Here is a 15,170-nt window from a genome sequence, read left to right on the forward strand (position 1 = left end):
ATATACATATGCAAGATTTCGGGCCCAGCTTGTTCGAAATCAATTTCTTGACATAAGCTTCGCAAAACCAAATCCTTAGATAAGTCAAGTTGGGCCTTCGCCCACTCCATTGATCATATAGAGTTTAATCCACAGACCTTGACGGCACACGGTTTGGTACATGAGTCGCAGTCTTTAAGGCATAACCCTAGAATCATGTGGGCAAATCATAGAAACTCATCAAGGATCTAACCATATCAAGTAAGATCCTAATCCCCTTTTTAGATACACCATTATGCTAGGATGTACACGGAGATACAAATTTTAATACTATCCCACATTCCTTCAAGTATGTTTAACTCAACTTGCCTCAGTTGGCATAGTTGTCATTTTGAGATTATCCTTATTGTCTATCTTGAGAACATATTACTATGAAATAGTTCCATAAGGAATATTATTTAAACTCAAGGACAATAATGCATTAGTAAGTAATATTCTCATTTGTCCTAAGTGGACACAAAAATATAATTTCTAGAAACTGAAGAAAATCATAATAATTCACAAGTTCCAAGAAACAAGCCCATAGGCAAAATTAGACAATAAGATCCTACAGCAAATGTAGCATCACATGCTCCATTTCCAAGTGGTAGGTCCACCTTTCCCTTGGCGAGCAATCTACTTTGTCATAGTCCCTGCACATCAGTCAAATGTGAGTACTACATATTGTGTAAATGACCCAAGATGTTGACGAGAAAAGTTAATCTCAAGAACGTACCTGACGAAGAAGTAACATTCTTCTTCCGTTTTGCCAGGAATGCCTTGCAATGTTTCCTCCAGTGGCTGGGGTTCCCATAGTGAGGACAAACGTCTTTCCTTTTTACAACAGTTCTTTCCAATGACTTTTGAGCCCTTTCCTTTTCACTTGAGCTGGCTTCAACCAACATCAACTTTTCTGACATTTTCATGCCTGACTCAGTAGCCTTCAACATATCCAAAAGCTCGAAAAGAGTATTCTTCTTATCATTCTCAATGAAGCCGTAGCCAAATTCTGATTAAACCCATGGTGATGGAAGCCATACATATGACTTAATATACTTTAATTGAGGGTTTTTATTTTACGTCTCACCAGTTTTATTATCTTTGTTAGAATGACAACATTTGGCATGTTATTAAACATTCAACCTTAGCATGCATTCTAAACAAAATATAAACGTGCTGGTACATAGCCTGATAATCCGTGGATTATACCATTTTCATTAGACTTTTTAGTCAGATTTCAGGTACTTTCTAGTTCATTTTAACCTGAATTATTGCTTAATTTTTTACATTTCGTGTTTCGGGTTAAAATGGACATTTTGAGCAAATAAGGACAAAATTAAAAATTCTAAACTCAAAAGTAAGCGGATCTCAGAAGTTGGGAGAGTTCTGAAGCAGAATAAAGCACTATGAAGCTTGCTCCCAAGGGAGAGCATCGAGGATCGAAGAATCAAGCGAAGATGCAAGCAGAGTGGCAGTTCTGCAATTTCAGAACTTTTCAAGAAGCTTCGTCTCGGCGAAGACTTGTTCTTTGCCGCGGCGAAGTACGCCAGTCACTAAACATGTCTGCTTCTCTCTTCGCCGCAGCGAGATTTCTTCTTCACCGTGGCGACGATCGTAAATTCCAGTTTTGTAAAACGCACAGTTTTACTTTGTGCGTGTTTTTCTGGGGAATTTGGGCGAGGTATAAAAGAAACACTTAGCCTTTTTGTTGGGGATGGAATAGGGTTTGAGCAGCTTTTTACTTTTCCTTTGATTTATTTTTGAGCGATTTTGAGCTGTAACAAGGGTGAAGATTCGATTTCGAACCAGGGGATTCATCATTTGGGGAGAATTCTTGTCTTTTCTCTCATTTTCATTATGCTGAACTTTAATATTATCGTTTTTCTTGTTTGTAGTGTTGATTTAGCTATGAACTAACCCATTTTGGGTTAGGGTTTTGATTGTAATTCAGATTTTAATGGGTTAAGTGATTGATTGTTTTATTTTCATATGATTATGTTTTGATTGTGTGTTTGCTCTGAATTTTAATGCTTATATGTGATGAACATGGTGAGATTGAGAAATGAATCATGTTAGGCTTCTTGGGTAATCACCATTGTAGTATTTGATGCTAGAGATAGATTCAAAAATCAATGAAATCATTGTAGGATTCTTATGCTTAATGAGCTTGGATTTGTTAACTTTCAAATTGTTGGGTGCGGATAGTTAATAAGGAAGAGTAGGAAAACATAGCCTGAGAAGGTATGTTTAACACTTCGGAGAGTTTGATTTACAACTAATGCATATGAATATGAATTTAGTTTAATTCTTAGGTTTAAACCATAAAATCCGAATGAAGTCAAAACCCTACCCGTTTTGCTTGAATTGATTGCTATCTGTGTTTTTCATCTCGCATTCATAGTTAATTTTAGTTTAAAATTTATTGTTCAGTTTTAATTAGAAATAGCTCCCATTAATCCAAAAAAAATCAATTGCTCCAACTTGAGAATTGTAGGAAGATTAGTGCTTAGCTAACAATCCTCGTGGGAACGATACTCACTCATCACTCTATTACTTGTGCGACTAGTATACTTGGTACATTTGCATGTTGTAGGAAATACGCATCATAGCCCAACTAAAACCGATTTCCTCAAGCCTAGAGGAATCGATAGGTCACCTAGGGGTCCTGTAATAAATATCTTGAGTCTTCAAGTATGATTGCCTCGTCCTTTGCTCTGTCTTCAAGTACATTACAAAAACATCATACTAAATTTACAATAAAATTAATCTCAATCTAATTTTACATCAATAAATTTAGAAACCTCGATTTATATTCGAGGGGAATGAGATGAGAAGAGAATGTACATCAAGAAGGGGAAGAAAGGCAGGACACGTAGGCCCTATTTTAAAATTACAACCATAAATACCCAAAATAATTTAGAACATTCACCATAGGTCATAAAGCTTATGTACCGGGCACCATGCAATATTCAAACAAGTACATTGTATACATTCAAAACCATCAATTTTTGAATTGGGTGGGTGAAATTATTAAATTACCCTCTTAAATGTGCAAAATGATTATTGGCTTTATAGGTTCTAAAAAAATGCAGTTTGGTCCCTTCGCAAAAAACACAAAAATGGGACAGAAACTTTGTTGGCACGGCGAAGTTTTATTTTGCTGCAGTGGAACAGAATTTCCAGAAAACTCTGAAAAATTCCAAAGAGATTCTTGCCGTAGCGAAGTTTTATTTCGCCGCGGCAAGATTCATTAATTCGTTTCTTGCCACAGCAAAGTGTTATTTTGTCAAGGCAAACTCTGCAGATCAATGAATCGTACAGTTTGCATTTTTATAGTTTTTTATGTAACACACATATCCAAATTGAATCGAACACACAAGCATTCGACCAGGACACCAACCAACCAATATAACATCCATCAACACATTATTAAACCAATTGATCAATCGAATCATTCATTTAAAAATAGATTTTGCAAATTTAACAAAATAACATGTTATCAATGAAATACATGATGTAAATCATACATTAAACTGTAAAATCTGGTACCTTAGGCTCTGATACCACTGTAAGGAAATGATCTAACACATGGCAGCGGAAAACAAAACAAAAAACGAGCACAGATTGATTCCTTTCTAAACCAAGATCAGGGCACAAATTATGCAGTTTATATGTTAAATCAAAATCTGCATTAATATGAACAATCAAAGTAAAGTTTAGAGTTCATACGCACATTTGGAGGCTCCTTCAAACTTGTCTCTGGCTGGGTTCTCTACCGATTCAAAATAGAATCGAACAGCGGTAATCCACATGAAGATAACCCAAATAGCTAAAGAGGGATTTGCTAGATCCTCTTTAGCTTTAAGAATCAAAGAAACTTTGATTCAATAAAGTAAGGGTGACGTGAGGCTTGAGAGAAGGCTGTGTGTTTTTCTTTTCTTTCAAAGAAAATGATTGAATGAATTCACATCTTTTAATTCACATAACATTGCACTTATATAGTGCACATAAAACCCTATTCCAATAAGGAATAGGCTTGGACTTCAACCCAAACAGCCTCTATATCCAAACACTCCCAATCATGATATTTTAATTATAATTATTATTATTTTCAATTAAACTCAATTAATGTATTTATAGAAATACATTAACATTTAATTAATAATAATAATCCATTTAAATATATGTGTACATATATTTAAATATAATCTCACTTATTTAACAAATTAAATATGGGCAACCACCTCAGCAAATTTAATTGCACTTTGAGATTACCAAAATACCCTTTTGCCCTAAAAGACAAAAAAGCCCTTTGCACAAACTGATTCTTAAATTATCTTCCTCTGTGTGTGACCCGTAGGCTCCTCATCATACTAGTAGTGTGCAGTGTCGCGATTAACACCAATTAATTGTCTCACTACACACATACCAAGATTGGCCCCTAGCAAGGCATCATGGCCATCCAATAGATTCAAATTTAGTGAAGCAGCTACCTGTCAATGATATGGTTACCGTACAATCAAATCCTTTCATCATCTGTTATCTCAATGAGACTGGGGTATTGAAATAGTGTCAACCTCATTTACTCTCGATATATTTGTATTCAGTTATTGGACCAATGACAAGAATAATGAATTGGATTGAGCAACAACTCAATCTCATTGTGATCACAAATTTATTGTCATTATCATTAACTAAACTACACCGTGAGATAACTTCTCCCGTATCTAGGAGTGATGAATCCTCTATCGATCCACCATAGTCTTGATACACTCCTCGATGCAGTCAATCACTATCGTATTGACAACTCTAAATAGAATTGTGTTGGGCTAGTGTCAAACTACACCAATCGATGCACAAGGCGCTCCGGTGATCTCAAGTCTAAGGATCACATGCACCATTATTCGTTAGAGGATTTGTTCCATAGATACTAGGGTTACCATCTATATGGAATCTTCTGGTGGGTTAGTCTAGTGAACTTGCCTACAATAAACACCCATGTATTGCACCAGGTTGTCACCCAACAACCTTGACAAGTGAGATCTGTCACTGCCTTTCGACAGGGTTGTTTAACACTATGATGGTCTGACCATATTATTTGTGCCCTTGGTCAGAATAATACTAAGGCTACGGACGTTTCTAGAATGGCCACCATATGTGCTCATAGGGTTCTCACTATCAAGATTTGAAACACTTGATACCCTTGTCACGATTCTACCATTCTAAGGACATATATCAATACATACAACTATGGTTTACATGATATAGAAAATAATGCCTTCTATTGATTAATAAACATTATTACAAAGAGTCAATTCCACAATAATTGATTAGCTCTAGGGCACCTACTCCAACATCTTCATGCTGAAATCTTATTTCATTTTTATTTTAGGCTGATAAACTCTTGTTGGGTGATTATTCTATTGCTTCTTTGTGTTTGTTGTGTTGGGTACTTATGCAATTTTGTTCATAGGTTTCATTAGGTTCTTGTTGCTATTGACATGAAGACTTTAACTGTGTATTATCTTGATTCCTTGAGGGGAGATATTGGGCAGGATTTACAAGAAATAGTGCAAAAGTTAGTATTTCTACTTATGTCATTTTTAATGCTCTCTATAATATCAAATATTGTGTGTTAATTTCAGAAGTTGTTTTAACTTTCATAGTGGTATCTTAATCCATTTTGCTCGGAAGGTGTCCAAAAAAAGGGCTAATATCTCGTGGCAAAAGTATTGGTGTATAGAATTGTTATCATCAATAACAATTAATTTTCAGTTATAATATTGTTTTACCTTTTGAATATTAATGCTTACTTCCGAATTAATTTTGTGTAGGGACCCATTCAACTGGGAAACGTTGAATGTGGATTTTATATAATGAGATACATGAGAGATATAGTTAAGAATTGGTTGGCATTACTGAAAAACAATGTAAGTCTTTTTTTTTTTTTTTTTTTTTTTTTGTTCATTTTGAATAATAAGATATAGTTGATATTTGTTGATTAGTCTTATTGTGTTTACTTTTATAGTTCATGGGGAAAGAAATATACGAATATGTGGAGGTCGATGAAGTCAGAGCAGAATGGGCGATGTATGTATCAAACGTTTTTTAGTTATTGTTGTTTCAGTGATGTCAAAGGCCAATGAGGGCAAAAACTATGTATCAAACTTTTTATTACTGAATTGATTACTTTTCATTGTTGTTTATGCAATATTGTAAAATTTATACTGTTGTTCAATTTTGTTTACTCAAAGCAACAATAATTATGTACCATTCGATCAATTGTTCGATGTCTCATTACATATTGTTGAATGGTAATAATTGTTGGAAGGATAAATATTATGAAGCATTTCATTCGACTGTTCTATAATTTAATACGTAATAATAAAGAAATTTTACTAATTTAAAAAAAAAAATTAACAAACGAAATCTTGACATTACTATCAACAACTTGGCTAAAATTCTTATAAAAATAAATTAAAAATTCGGCTAAATCCTTGACAATTCAAAAACTGTTAAGGATTTAGCTAACTGTCAAATATTTGGTTAAAATTCTGTTAAATCCTTGACAGTTGTCAAACTGTCAAGAGGACCTTGACAGTTCGAAAACTGTCATGACCCTTTCTTGACAGGGGCTATAATGACAGTTCAAAAACTATCATTGTACCCCCTTCTTGACAGGTAATACTCGTCAAGAAAGCCCTTTTTTCTTGTAGTGATATTTTTGTGTTGTTTAACTTTATTATGATTTTGGGACTATTTGTAAGGATTTTTTTTTTTTTTTTTTCACTCTAATCATTTATGAACTTTTAATATGATTATCTAAAATTTTGTTTTAGGAATAGCGATGGTGTGAGGCATATATCATAAATGAAGGGGACAGAATGTTAACTCTTTTAAAATAAAAGAAATAAATTAAATGGTATTTATGGGGTGCCATAAGAGAAAAAAAATTGAACTTTCAAATGGGATGTCTTCATGGCTTCATTAGTCCATTAGTGGGTGTCAGTGTCAATAGCTCCACTCATTTGAAATAACGTTTAATTTGAGAGTAGTGTTATTTAAGCCTTACCTAAACTCTTTGTAAGCCCCACAATCAATCAGAAAAAATAAAGGGTGAATGACATAGACCTCCCTCAAGCATGATATAATAACAAAAATCATTATGAGATATTTGAAATAAGAAAAATCCGAAAAATCCCTTACTGTTTATAAACTGTTAGAAAGCTGTTAAAATTTACTTTATCGCGAGTTAATAAATATTACTCAATTACCCTCCTATCATTTATTTTAACACCTGAAACTTAACTATATGGGATTTCTATTATTTCTGAAAGCACATGGGGATTTTGTTATTTTAAAATACCTCAGGGGGATTAATGTGATTAACCCAAAAATAAACTTTAATTCATTCCAAAATTGTCCTTTCTCTAATCTTCTTTACTCTCTTGTTTGGTAATTCTTATGTTAATATGTTTTATTTAGTCATATGATTAAGAAACAACAAAACAAACAACCAGCGGTTTCCTCAAGGAAACAATTGAATGTTGTGCTAAATAAAATGATCTATCATAAAATTATTAATAATTTAATGAAATAAGAAAACAAGTTTAAGTGTTGATTACAAATGAAATATAGATTAATTTTTTTTTTTTAATATAATCCATTTAAGCCGGTAAATGATTTTGAAAAGGCTTAACATATTGAAAATGAACATCTTTCCATTATTGACGACGATTGTTGTGAGGAGAATGAATTGAATTTTTTGGCCTTGGGTCTGAAAATAATGAAACGTGCTTTGTTCTAGCAATAATAATAAGGTTTTATGATGTCGAAATTGAGAATAAAGCTTAAAAATAGTTTGAATTACAACATTCTAATTTGAGGGATAATTGTAATGCCTTTATTTTGACCATATGATTTGGTTTAATTTTATTTGACAAACGTACAAATTGAAGTTGCTGTTCTACTTCTAAGCAAACATACAAATTGAATTATTGTTTGTTGGACCACTCACTCTGTCATATGGCGCCCGTTAAATCAAGCCTCCGGATATTTGCATCTATGACAACCTTTTTGAATAAAAAGGTACAAATTCTCTGACAATTTCTGTTTATTTTTTTTTGAGAGGAAAATAATTGACAGCTTCATCAATTCCCTTGTTAAAAACACACAAGACATGGTCCTTTAATATTTGAACAATCTGTGTTCTTGTTTGAAGAAATTGAGCATAGCAATAATTGCTGTATTAGCTCCATGGCAAAATAAACAAAAAGAATTTAAACATATATTACAACTCTATTTTTACAATAGATACATGGTAATCGCCATATACACAAACATCATGAAAATAGACTGCTTTACTGCAATGACATGTTAGATCCAACTACTGTAAAGATTTGTAAGATATAATCTAAGTCATATTCAATTCATCTCCATTCCATCACAAATAAGTTTATAGGTTAACCCTCAAGTGAATTGCCACACTGATTCTCAGATTCTGCCCACGTGGGATCAGGCTGTGCTTGGCGAACAAATTGTCCTTTCACTCTGGGTCGTTGTTCTGCAAGTTTCTTTCGACTTTCGTACCGAACCTGTACAGAAATTATTCCATTGACAGATTGTAAAAAATTTTGGTATTAGTTGCTGGATATATGAAGACAAAATCATTGTACAATTCCTCTGTCCTTAGCAATCAAATAGTAGTTCCAATGATAAAAATGACTGCAGTTATATACCTTCTTATCATAGCATCTGTCTTTCCGCTTCAAGCGGAACTTAGTTAGTGCTGCTTCTCTTTCAATTGATCGATGTGAGTTTCCATTGGAAGGGCAAAATCCTTCTTCATTCTTGCTCTCTGCAGCAGCTCTCCCAACAGGAACCTGATCGACATTGCTGTTACTTCCACAAGTGCTTCCATATCTCATGCTGTTCAAACGACTTATAGCACCATTACAAAAACTACCACTTGCACTCTGATCGGTGGCAGGAGAAATATGTCCTCGATCCTCCAGAGTCTCCAACCTGTGACTCAACATGTGCACAGTCTGGTTGATGGAATTAATTGCATTTTCGCCAAGTCGATCATAAAGTAGTGAACAATTACTGTTTTCAACATTGCCGCAATGGACTGGATTCACTTGAAAGGTCGGTTCTTGCTGATTGGCTGAACTTGGACTTGGCATTGGTGATAGACCCGATTGTGCACAAAAAATATGAGGAAGTACTGAACCATAGCCAGTGCATAGGCTATTAAGCAGCATACCTTTCACTGGAATTGGGACAGGAGATGCTCTGTGTTGAGGGCACAAAGTTTCTACTTCAAATTGTTTAGACTGACTAGTAGCCAGAGAACTAACACTTCTTTTAGTACTTGGCATTACAAGCGGAGTATCAGAGTTACTTATAGTAGCAATATCAGATAAATTCTTCTCTGAGTCAGTTGCAAATTCTTTCTGCTGATTAAAAGCACTATGCAATGTTGAATGTAGTGGCTGCAATGGTCTGTTCGTATACCTGAATGAAAGAATCATTAGATGCATTAGAATATAGGAATTCATGCAGAGGATATATTACAAATGATCCAGTGGAACAGAAAAATATTACTTCATTTCTAATCTGCATCCTCTTCCCTCTACCCCGCAAAAATTATTAAGAAACAAATAAACATAAACCAGTGATTGAAACTATAACAATTTTATACTTGGAAGATTTAACTTTGTTTTTTTGCATTTTATCATAATGCATTTCAAAAACCAAAAAGAAATTTTAAGTCATTCAAAGTCCGAAAAACCAACAATCTCATTGACTACAAACCATGAGCAAGTTGAGTTCACATATCCCTTTTCTTTTTCAACAGAATCCATGTCACATGCTTTTTAGATTGAAGTATAGATCAAAGGTGAGAGAATTGCATCCTTAGCCAATTGGATATGATTTAATAGTATTTTTTTTTATTTATTTAAAAGGAATTATGTAAACGATCAAACAAGGAACGAGAGCCCGCTGAAAAATTTATGCAGTAAATAGTGATCAAAACAAAGATAATAATAACAGGATACACAAACTCACCGAGTAAAGGCGGAGGCATTAGAATGCTTGATGGTAAACCTTTGGTCTGACACGTGATTCTCAAAACCACTAGGATGAGATCTTCTCAAGGAAAGATCCAAATCTGGAGAAGAATCAACCTTGCTTGTTCCATTATTTGAAGATGAATTCTGATTTTTGTATGCTCCCATGAAGTCAATCGCTTCTCTAGAAGAATTGACAAGGACATTATAGACCTCGCTAGTGAAGGTAACATCCTTCCTTTGACTTTCTGGTTCAACATCCTTGCCCAAATTTCTATCATTAGCATCCTTGAAGGCAGCTACTACTGATCCTAATACAATTAAGGCATTTGCAATAATGTAAGTTGGTTTCTAACTGAACTGAGCACATAAGATGTAACCAGATTTCAAATAAAAAATTGTTTTACCCCCAATTTGCTGGCTATAATTGATACTTCCTTCATGCGTTGGCATCTTTACATCATTTTGTAAGGATTTGCCCCAGACCTGCCGTGAGAAATCCTGCATCTCTTCCATCTGTGCACTCTCAGCTTCAAAGTCTGGCTTTGTACAAGAGCTCTGCAAGCGACAGCAAATATGCAGTTTCTGTGACAAATGAAACTTCATGTAGCCAACCCAAGGTGAAAGGAAATTACTTTGAACCAGAAGAGGCCTTATAAACTGAAAGATAACATGCCCTTGATAATTCATACATTAAGCATCCCAAAAGTGTCATCGGGTAACCCTCACTTTGGGGCTGCCAGCATGTAAATTCATGACGGAATAAGTTGTTATTTTTTAAATCAGTTAAAACAAAGTTCATTATTTAATCAGTGGGGTATACATGAAAGTATCTAGGTTTAGAACTCTGATCTAAACTGTACCATGAAAGATTGAAGGTGATTTCACTTTCACTCAAGCCTACATGTGCCCATAAAACTAACATAAAATAAATTTATAAGATGTTCATATGTCCTGATAGCACTCCAACACTTAAATATGAAAAGAAAATTGCAAAAGATGACTTGCTTGTACCCCAAGGAAGAACATTAAATCTATACAAAATAATGCATTTGATACCTGATAAACAAAATGAGAAAACTCACCTGAGCATCACTCCCTTTCTCAATGCATTCCTCATTCCTCTGGATACAAGCCACGTGACCACTGGAATGATTGCTTGCAGCATCATTTTCAGAAGTGGCTTCAATCTTTTGCTGTCCAACGCTCTCATCTTGATCAACATTTCCACCAATAGTTGACTAATGGAAAAATGGAAATGAAATAAGACAGCTTGGAAATAAAACAACAATAAAACTTATGTGTGAGAGAGAGAGAGAGAGAGAGAGAGAGAGAGAAGTGTAAACAGCATACATACAGATTGTCTTCTCCATACATGCTGCCACAGATTTCTTAGCTCATTTCTCCTCACAGGCTTAACAAGATAATCAGCAGCACCTCTCAACATGCATTTATAAACAGTACTAACTGAGTCCTGGGAAGACATCACTGCATATTGAAAACAATAAACATAAAATTTAAAGTTAATGAAAAGTCTTAAATAGAAAATTAATCAGTGATTGGTACATATCATACTTATAACAGGGATGTTTTTGCAAATCTCATGCTCCATGATTAGCGTAAGAAGAGCAAATCCAGATATTGACGGCAAATCAACTTCAGTCAATATGAGGTCTATGTTATGCGGTCTTCCTCTCAGTATTTCCCATGCCTTCAAGCCATCAGGAACAGCAGTCACTGCTCAAAACAGAAGACAAAGCCATGATCAATTCACAACAAAGCATGCCTTCACATTTTAGATTTTATATATCACCCAGTCTCCATCATAGAAACCCAAATAAACAAATAAACACTCAAAAACATAAATTCAACAACTAGAACTCAATAGGGTCAAGATTGGCAAAGTTAATCAAGCTAAGCTCAAAACTTGATATACAAGTAGAGAAGTGGGTTTTTTTTTTTTTTTTTTTCCCTCTTTTTTTAATTGTATAATTTATGTTAATATGTGAGTTCTGTTATCTGTTTCTCTGGTTAAGTCAATAGCAAAATTGATCAACTAACTGCAAGACATAAATCACATATCACAAGAGTGGTTTTGAAACATTACTGTTCAATTAATTGTTCTAAATTATCTTGTCCCTTGTATCTTTTAATTGCTTAATATTCCTCTATTTCAAGTTTTGGCCCTTAATCACACCACCTTGGCGAAAAACTTGAATATTAGGCTCCAAATTAATAATGATTATTTAAAGAATATAACTTTTGTTAAACCAAAATGGCCTGCCTCTTAGCAAAACATAAGTATTTAAGTACATAAACAGAGAAAATCTAACTCATCAAAATAGCAAATCTTTTTTTCTTTTGCAATTTGACAATTCCTTTTTCATAACCAAACTTAGCACATCACAAGCTGGACCACAGGCCCTGAACTTGAGCCTCAAACTCAAAACTATAGTTTCTAAAACAAACCCACAACATAAAAAAATGAAATTCAAAAACAAAAAAGAAAAGTAAAGATGAAAACACACCTCTGTAAGTAGATTTCCTGAGAAGGGCAGTTATAATTTGCCTAGTGGAATCATCAGCCTCAACCAACAAAACCCTCAAAGCCATCCCTTGTAAAAAACTTTCCCACTTCACCATTCCTTCATTCTTCTTCTCCATTAACTCTTCACTACTCAACACCACCTCTCCCATTCTTCTTTGCTATATCTTTTCTTCAGTACTATCTAAAGACAGACTTTTGTTTTTTAAATAAAAATTTCCGAAATCTAACGCCTTACGGCTGTTAAAATATCTTAGCATAAAATATCTGAAACTCACCATTTTTTGAGGCCTACGCTTGCCAAGTCAGCACGATCAAAAGGTACTGGCTCATTGGGAGGCTGAGGCTGAGCCTCAACCTCTCTGTCTAAAGGTCAACATTTATTTCACAATTTCTTTTTAATTTTGCGATATTTTTAAGGTAGGGACCACATGGAAGATATAATATTAGTATCAGTTGTTAGATATTTTGAGAGACCAAAGGATCTGATGGATAAAATTTTGACACGTCGATATAATTAAGGAAAGGTTGATTTGTGGCTTTGAAGTTGTCCAACGCTATCTTTATTATTGTTGGCTTTGAGTGATTGGTTAATGAATTAATGGGAGTTTATGATTAGACTTTGGTGGATGTTTCTGAATTACCAATATGGGCTTTTATGGTATCTCATCCACTTGCATTACTAGTACTAAAATCGTTTTCAAAGGTTTCTTTTTGTCTCCTCCAAGGAAATTAGAGGTTGGTGGTAGACCTGTGTTTGTCTACGTAAAATCTACTACACGTCACCTTTCGTATTTGTATTCTCTATCATGGAGTATTACTTGTCACCTTCTCACCAATTAACAAAATATCCTTTCCTATTCTAAATGGATGTCAATTTTCCGGGTTTCTCTGGGTCAACACCCGGCCCCAACATATGAATATCAAACCTGGACCACTATTTTAAAAGTCAGGCCAGACCGACCGGTCCAACCAGTTGGACCGTGAACTGGTCACGTGTCCGATTCGAGTCAACCCTAAACTCGCTATTACGCAATGAACCGCTTTAACCTGCAATGGAACGCGTGAACAGTGCTGGACCGCCGGTCCAACCAGACCACAAGAAAAACCGGTCCAACTGAAAAATTAAAAAAAACCCTAATTTATCCCTTTGCGCTGCGCAGTTTCTTCTTCCTCAGTTTCTCTACGCGCAAAAAACTCTAGAAAAATTTGAATGAAATCACAAAAATCTAAAAAAGATCACAAATCAAAACTCAATCTTGTTGAAATCGCAACCATCCCTTACTGAAATCGCAACCATTCGTTGCTGAAATCGATTGCAACTCCAGTCTCTGAAATCGCAATAACGCGTTCCTCCCTCGCCGGAAATCGATGACACGTTCCTCCCTCACTGGAAATCGATGCATGAAGGCTGATTGGTATGCATGTCTTGACAATCCAATTTGATTCAAGGTGAGTTGTAATCTTTGAGACCTTTGCTGTGAAATCTGAAATGTTTCATTGTTCATAGAGATTTTAGACCTAATAACATCCTCCTTACCCGTAACTTCAGACCAAAGGTCAGTTCCATATTTTTTGCAATTCATATTTTCTCTTTAATTTTGATTAATTGAAAATTTCCAAGAAATATACTGAATACGTATACCAACATTGATTGTTATGTATCATCACTCTCAAAAACAGGTGGGAAATTTCGGTTTGGCAAGGTTGCTGGCAGATGGATAGTTAGTAGAAGAGGAGCATTTGGATATGAAAATTCCCTCAGTCTTGCTGATATAGCTCTAGGGCCTATTTAATTTGAGATATGATACAATTCTTTGGTTTTTGAACATAAATGAAGAAATAGACCTTAAGCAAAACATTTTTGGTTGAGAATTTTCAGCAATCATTTACTTAATGATTTAGTTCCAGTATATACCCATTTTGGACTCATAATAGAGAAAGCTGATGTATATGCCTTCGAAATCATTTTGTTGGAGCTTTTTTTGAATAATACATGATTTATGGTCATCATGCCGACATTGTTGAATTAATTTATTTCAATACGGATGATGCAGGGGCAACCATTACATTGAATCGTTCCTGTGTGGTTAAGGATTTGGGTTCGTATGTAATAACTAATCAATAATTTAGAGAATGATGTTTCATCAACTTATGTGTATGTAATTGGTTTTACAATTTTTATAACTTAAGCGTCATTGGTATTTAGATTATGCAAATGCAACAAAGAGGAGAGGTGGAATGAACCCTATATAAATGTAAAACATATTTTGGGTGCGATGTAACTGTGAAATCAGTTGTAATGGTTGGGAGGCCAGCTTTTAATTACTCAACTTACTGGAAGAGGAATTCGAAATGTTAGGTTAGCATATAACAGTATGATTTATATAATTCTTTTAAGTGTTAGCTTTTTAGAAATGGTTAGGCTATAAAAGTTCATTATAGATGTTTTGTTGCTTTCATTTATCTCTTCTGTTTGGGCTTGAATTCAAGATTCAATATTTCCTTTAAAGTGTATTAGTCTTTGCATTTAT

At 34.5% G+C, this 15,170-nt stretch overlaps 1 protein-coding gene across 3 annotated transcripts; it reads right to left on the reverse strand.

The window, feature by feature from the left end:
* Positions 1–8,283: 8,283 nt before the first annotated feature.
* LOC116115329 (two-component response regulator-like APRR5) lies at positions 8,284–12,994 on the reverse strand. 3 transcript variants are annotated; one of them, XM_031401567.1, is made up of 9 exons: positions 12,915–12,994; positions 12,620–12,820; positions 11,667–11,828; positions 11,449–11,579; positions 11,177–11,332; positions 10,499–10,676; positions 10,090–10,402; positions 8,757–9,534; positions 8,284–8,612 (listed from the first exon to the last, which is right to left on the reverse strand). In XM_031401567.1, exons 2-9 carry the CDS (start codon positions 12,786–12,788, stop codon positions 8,481–8,483), a joined length of 2,019 nt encoding a protein of 672 aa, XP_031257427.1. In that variant the 5' UTR covers positions 12,789–12,820; positions 12,915–12,994; the 3' UTR covers positions 8,284–8,480. The 3 variants fall into 3 exon arrangements, with proteins under 3 accessions (XP_031257427.1, XP_031257379.1, XP_031257482.1); XM_031401519.1 differs by having other exon boundaries at positions 12,620–12,972; XM_031401622.1 differs by lacking the exon at positions 12,915–12,994 and having other exon boundaries at positions 10,499–10,649; positions 12,620–12,788.
* Between the last annotated feature and the right edge of the window lie 2,176 nt (positions 12,995–15,170).

Source organism: Pistacia vera, unplaced genomic scaffold (assembly GCF_008641045.1).
Source record: "Pistacia vera cultivar Batoury unplaced genomic scaffold, PisVer_v2 Contig1013, whole genome shotgun sequence".
Lineage (NCBI taxonomy): Eukaryota > Viridiplantae > Streptophyta > Magnoliopsida > Sapindales > Anacardiaceae > Pistacia > Pistacia vera.

What these genes read in the sequence shown, in the direction of transcription:
- LOC116115329 (XM_031401567.1), bottom strand. Translation starts at nt 12,788, where the DNA reads ATGGGAGAGGTGGTGTTGAGTAGTGAAGAGTTAATGGAGAAGAAGAAT. An exon ending in CAGGAAATCTACTTACAGAG is followed by an intron (nt 11,829 to 12,619) that starts GTGTGTTTTCAT and finishes TGTTTTGAGCAG; the next exon opens with TGACTGCTGTTCCTGATGGC. An exon ending in CAAAAACATCCCTGTTATAA is followed by an intron (nt 11,580 to 11,666) that starts GTATGATATGTA and finishes TTCAATATGCAG; the next exon opens with TGATGTCTTCCCAGGACTCA.